Below are 6,014 nucleotides of genomic sequence, written 5' to 3'. Positions count from 1 at the left end.
AGGAGAGCCTGGAGCAAGACATATCCGCTAACTCAACTATAACCTCAACCACAAAAGACTTCATATATGTAAAACAACATGCAAAGAAAACACTGCAATGTGCAAAATCTGAGGCCTTCAACTCACTGAAACGACGGGGACAACTTTGAAATTAGCCAGCATGTTGAAAGGAAACAACCACAGGTAAGCTAACATTAACTCCCAGTAACACCAGAGAATCCAAATGTTATCACTCTGAGAGAAATATTTCCTATGTCACAATAACTGGTTGTTTTCATACTTTTCCTCTTTTCTCCAACTGGTACCTTCTGAGGACAAGCACTATAGAAAATGACTGTTCCTCACATGCAGGTAATAAGTGCTCGCCCAAGTCAGTACCATGGACAGGGACGCCGCACAGGTACGTTCACCTTGACAAGGTGTTCTGATTCTAGTATGTCACCTGCATGACTATGCAGGTTAAAAACCTTTATATTGACATTCCACTGATCATAAATGTAATAGATTAAAATCGACTTCATCACAATGCAGTCCTAGTCTCACTTAAACAAGCCTGTGTGTGTTGTTGGTACCTGGAGGTGCTCCGCTTGGAACAATACTTGGCTCTCAGGCCTCCGCGAAGATGTAAATGGATGGTTCGGCTGGTGTTGTGACCTCTCACCCCGGCTGCCCCCCCCCCCCCCCCCCCGTTTCCTGAGCCAGATGCTGCTCCAGTGGACCAGGGCCTTCCCAACCTAAACAAAGTAATCCTCCACTAAACAAGATGGATATTGTATCAGCGTGGCGGTAAATACCAGAGGGTCTCGCACACAAAGGTGCCTTCTCTTCTCCATCGGCTACGTCGACTCAACAGGGGGGCTCTGATGCACGCATTGTGTCAAAGGCATACTGTAGCCTGTGATTTATGATGCTTTTTTAAATGATCCTTTTTTAAATCTACATTTGTGGCTTATAACCAAAACATGCCCTCTTGTGGGGAATATAATTAGAGCATGAGGCAAAAGTTGGACCATGTGAAAGGCTGGCTGCGTGTGCAATGTGTCAGATTGGGCTCATGTGTTGCATAATGAGACACGTTTGATCTCTCTGGGATTAGGTCAGACTATGGAAACATTATTAGCAAACGTCATGTGGGTTGCACACATGGTTGCATAAGATGGTATGCGATTCTTTTTTTGTGGGGGGCGGGGGGGGGGGGTTATTTTGGTCTTTGCAAATTGTCAAAAAACAATTGGGCTGCTATGTGACAGGGAAGGCAATGTATCCCTCTAAATGTTACTCTGTTTTGTTTGTTTATGCTTTAAATTTTTACGTTATCTCAAAGAAAAGACAACATATTTTTGACTCACTAAAATGATTGATTAAAAAAGTCCTTACATTATTATTTTTATGGAATTTTGTCTCATTTGCACCCATATTCTAATCTTAAGTATAATAATGATGATAATAATAATAATAATAATAATAACTACAATAATAATAATAATAATAATAATAATAAGGGGAAAAAAGAAGAAGAATATAAAAAAATTGGAAAAAAACTGAAGGGTGATGATGTGCAGATTTGATTCAAATTTAAATATAATAATACAGTACAGTATGCTGTACAATATTGTGGTTGAAGTGGTGGAGAACTTTTTTGGTTACCTTGTTTAGCAGCATGAGAGGGTCAAAATATTTGAAAAACAGACAGAGAGGTGGACAGATTGAAGCAAATTGTTTAATCCGTTATAGAGCTACAACATAGCTAGCAAGCTAGATACGTCAGAGATAGATAGATAGATAGATAGATAGATAGATAGATAGATAGATAGATAGATAGATAGATAGATAGATAGATAGATAGATAGATAGATAGATAGATAGATAGATAGATAGATAGATAGATAGATAGATAGATAGATAGATAGATAGATAGATAGATAGATAGATATTATTTTTGTGATGATGTGATCTGTGTGTTGATTAATAATAATACAGATACACAATATTGCAAAATAAAACCACAATGGATAACATACAGTCAAATAAGGACCTTTTACGAACATGACTGTTCAAACTGACTGAGTACTATAATCTTTACACATTGCAAAATATTTAAACAGAGTACTGTTATCTTCGTAATTGTAAATTCTATAACACTCAACGGATTCTGTAATCAGTCATATTTGGTTGTAATATTATTCCAAGGCAAGAGATTTTTTTTCCTGCTATGATGTAATGATAGAGCACCGTTATCTGAGTTTCTTTTGTCAAAAAAGGACCCACCCCTCTCGTGACGTCGCTCGCCTTCTCGTCTAATCGCGTGCCTCCCCAAAAAGTTTTCAGCCTATAAGATGAGGCCAACTTTCTCAAGTGTCAGAAAAGTCTTGTCCTCCTGGAGGCCCATCTATGGATACCTCGGCGTCTTCTAACTGCACAGACCTACAGGTGGACTAACCCGAGGACTTGATGACAGGGAGGTAATATTTGGACTCTTTTAGAGGGGGCGCGCTATTTCTGTGTGGCGAGTGGAGATGTCCGAGGAAAATTTGGGGGAAGAGTCGAGCAGCTCCCCGGTCTCCCCTGTGGACAGCCTGAGCAACAGCGAGGGGGAGGCGGACACGCAGCCCAAAAGAAGCCCGAGGAAGCGGAGGCCCAGCAGGAAACTCGCCGCCGCTGACGACTCGGACAGCCCGACCGCGGCGGGGGGCAAGCGGGGCAAAAAGTCCAGCAGCAGCGGCAGCCCGCAGTCGCTCGAGGAGCTCCAGAGCCAGCGAGTCATGGCCAACGTGCGGGAGCGGCAGAGGACTCAGTCGCTCAACGAGGCGTTCGCGGCCCTGCGCAAGATCATCCCCACGCTGCCCTCCGACAAGCTGAGCAAAATACAGACGCTCAAACTGGCCTCCAGGTACATCGACTTCCTGTACCAGGTGCTGCAGAGCGACGAGCTGGACGCCAAGATGTCCAGCTGCAGCTATGTGGCCCACGAAAGGCTCAGCTATGCCTTCTCCGTGTGGAGGATGGAGGGCGCCTGGTCCATGTCCACATCTCACTAGCACCCGGACGGCTCGAGTCCAACATGGTATGTTAGGGCCACTGTGGTATTATTCCCGCTATATACTGTATTGTCAAATATAGTTTTTGTTCCGGCTAAAATTCACGCAGGATCATTTTTCCGTGCTATAATACGTTATGCATATTGGCAAATGTAGATTTGTCCAGCGAAAATGCATGAATTGTTTTCTAGGCTACACAATAAAATACATGATGCAAAGTTGTTCTCAACTAAAATGCATGCATGCTTATTTTGTTTGAAAGTTTAACACAAAAATAAATAATTTTGACAAGTTAATATGCTTTGTTTTTATGCTAGAATGCATCGTGCATATTGTCACATTTTTTACCTAAAAAATGCATGATTCAAATTGTGTTTGGTTACTGGCTAATCACAACAAATTGACAATTAGAGGGGTTTTTTTCTTTCCAAAATTGTCAATTATTTTTCCAACTAAATTGTCAAAAATACAATTTATGCATTATACTCAACTAAATGTCAAATATTATTTTAATTCCAATGCATGGTGTGACATGATCCTATCTACTTTCTAGTTAAAATGCATGATGCGAATCGTTAACTATATTGTGTCTATAAATGCATGACTTAATGTATCACATGCAGAAAAATAGCACTATAAACTGATTGCTATTACATCCAATACAATATTGTTTGTTGTTTGTGACCCTGCACAGGTGACTGCTGATTCTAAACTGTTCACATTCTGACGGGACATATCTGGAGTCCAATGCTGGATACATGGGATCACTATTTAAAGCAAAGACCACGGAGGTGCTGCAGGGGATTTTTTTTTTCTGTTATTGCAACTCCCCACACCCCCACTCTGATGACGGTGTATGTACATGTTGTTGACGACGAATGTTGAATATATCACGGCTGATGCCTGTTAAGAAGAGTTGCTTTTATTACATGTATTGGGACTTATTTCTGCCAAGGCAGTGAGTGAGTGTGTTTGCGTCAATGTGTGTGTTCTCTACTGGTGGTGTAGCCCACATTATAAGGTTGTTTTTGTGGATCAAACCTGTGCAAAAAATATTTTCAGAAAACATTTATTTATTTATTGGTATTACATTTAGGAATACATCCTGTGTCTGAAATATAAATACATTCCTATTTTTATTATCATTTTTGTAAATGTTTGTATATTTCTTTGCAATAAAAAAACGAGAATATTTTTGTCTTCATTCTTATTTGTTCATATTCGAATTAGGGTATTAGAACACACACACGTGAGTAACCACCAGGCACAATGACAAAGCAGATTTGTTCAAATGTTTCCTCAAAAAAGTAAAAAAAATACGTATATAGAAAGATAAACCGAAACAGTGTGAATTACAAAATACACTGCCTTAGAATACATAATTCAAATCCTAATTTAAAATTATATATAGTGTTTATTGCCCCAAATGCGTTCACGTGTACATTAAAGTTATGGCCTGGCTGTACCTACACACTCACCATAAATAATAAAAGCTGGAGGAATCATGTCCACCTGCTACTGTGTTTTTATTTTATTTATTTATTATAGTTTTTCCCAGTTCGAGTGTTGTAAAACCACTGTTGCGTTAACGTGCTTAGCTAAATCTAGTATCCGCAGTATCGCAGTCGCAGGTGCATTTTCTTGACGTTCTAATACTGCAAATAATTACTAAATGGTGACTACTGTCTCAACAATACGTGCCTGCACTAAAATGCATTATTTTATAGCTATAAAACATTCATACTTGACTTGAATCAACCAATGTGCTTAAACGCGACTTCCGGTGTCCTGATGCGTGCTGTCATCCCTTTGTGAAACGTTTAGGTGACGTGGGAAAGTTTCTCTCACTGTCCAAAAAGAAAGCCGTGACCGTTTGAAGGTGTGTAATTGGCCTTCGAGGCATGTATGGAATTCCCAGATGTCTATGAAATTTAAGGAGGCCGCGAAGGTAGCGTGGACGAGGGGGCCACTCTCACTGTTTGCGTGGGTGGGAGGGGGGCTCCACAACCCCACAAACACATCTACAGGGCCTCTGTTGACTTGGTGAATTTTACGTTTACATTTCATAATAATCACCTTATATCCCTATTTCTTTGAACGCATCACATCATTCCTGAAATTGAACTAACGCCACATTAAAAACACGTTCTTCCCTGGATGAAACAACCTTAAGTATGTTTCCCCTTTTCAGAGGAGAGCCATTGCCAATTGAGGCACACAGAATGAAACCTATTTAGAACAGATGTTAGTCTTTTTTTGAGGGGGAAGGAAAAAGTCACGTGAAATGAGCAGATGTTCAGAGTGTGGTGCAGAAGCTCACACAGTGCATTGCATCGCAATGCACGGACGGAGATCAGAACCCGCACGACACGCCGAACCGGGCCGACATCACGCTTATCAGCCACAGACTGCCATTAAATGGATTTTATCCGAATGATCGCGTGGGCTTTGGGAAGTGGACGTGGGCTCATCTACATGCGAGGAAAAAAAAGGTATGGGAATCTAAACGTGTTGTTTTGTAAATGTATTGTAAGAGACTGCATGCCTGCCTTCTATATTAGATGAAATATGGATTATGCCACGTGTGTAAAAATCAGGGGAGTTTCTGTAAAGAGGTCAACACTACCCAAACGGTGTGTGTGTGTGTGCGTGTGTGTGTGTGCGCGCGCACAGAGGGGAGTATGAGAATTTTCATGCAGCTGTTTGTGGAGGGAAACTAAAACCAGGCTTACTGACAGTATCTAATTAACAGATTTGTATTTCACTTGATTCTATTACTGTACAAGACTCCGAAATGGAAATACACCAAGAAATTAACTTTGTAAAGCTTCTGGGAAAACAAGCATATTATTATCCAACGTTGATACCTGTGCTAAAAGCATTAGAAACAGACATAAAAAGAAAAATTATTTTCCAGTTGTTAAAAATATTTTTCAAATAGTCCCTCAATTATATGTATCAAAATTCTAATTCAAG

At 40.4% G+C, this 6,014-nt stretch overlaps 1 protein-coding gene across 1 annotated transcript; it reads left to right on the top strand.

Annotated features, from left to right (window-relative positions):
• The first annotated feature begins 2,356 nt into the window (after positions 1-2,356).
• Positions 2,357-4,224, top strand: twist1b (twist family bHLH transcription factor 1b). Its single transcript, XM_086079457.1, has 2 exons — positions 2,357-3,064; positions 3,733-4,224. The coding sequence occupies exon 1, from the start codon at positions 2,517-2,519 to the stop codon at positions 3,036-3,038; it is 522 nt and encodes a 173-aa protein (XP_085935583.1). The 5' UTR covers positions 2,357-2,516; the 3' UTR covers positions 3,039-3,064; positions 3,733-4,224.
• Positions 4,225-6,014: the final 1,790 nt, after the last annotated feature.

This window comes from Leptonotus elevatus, chromosome 6 (genome assembly GCF_054856555.1).
Source record: "Leptonotus elevatus isolate MCC_2025b chromosome 6, RoL_Lele_1.0, whole genome shotgun sequence".
NCBI classification, from domain to species: Eukaryota; Metazoa; Chordata; class Actinopteri; order Syngnathiformes; family Syngnathidae; genus Leptonotus; species Leptonotus elevatus.
The sequence above is the reverse complement of the archived record's forward strand: the minus strand, read 5'-3'. Positions and strand labels throughout refer to the sequence as shown.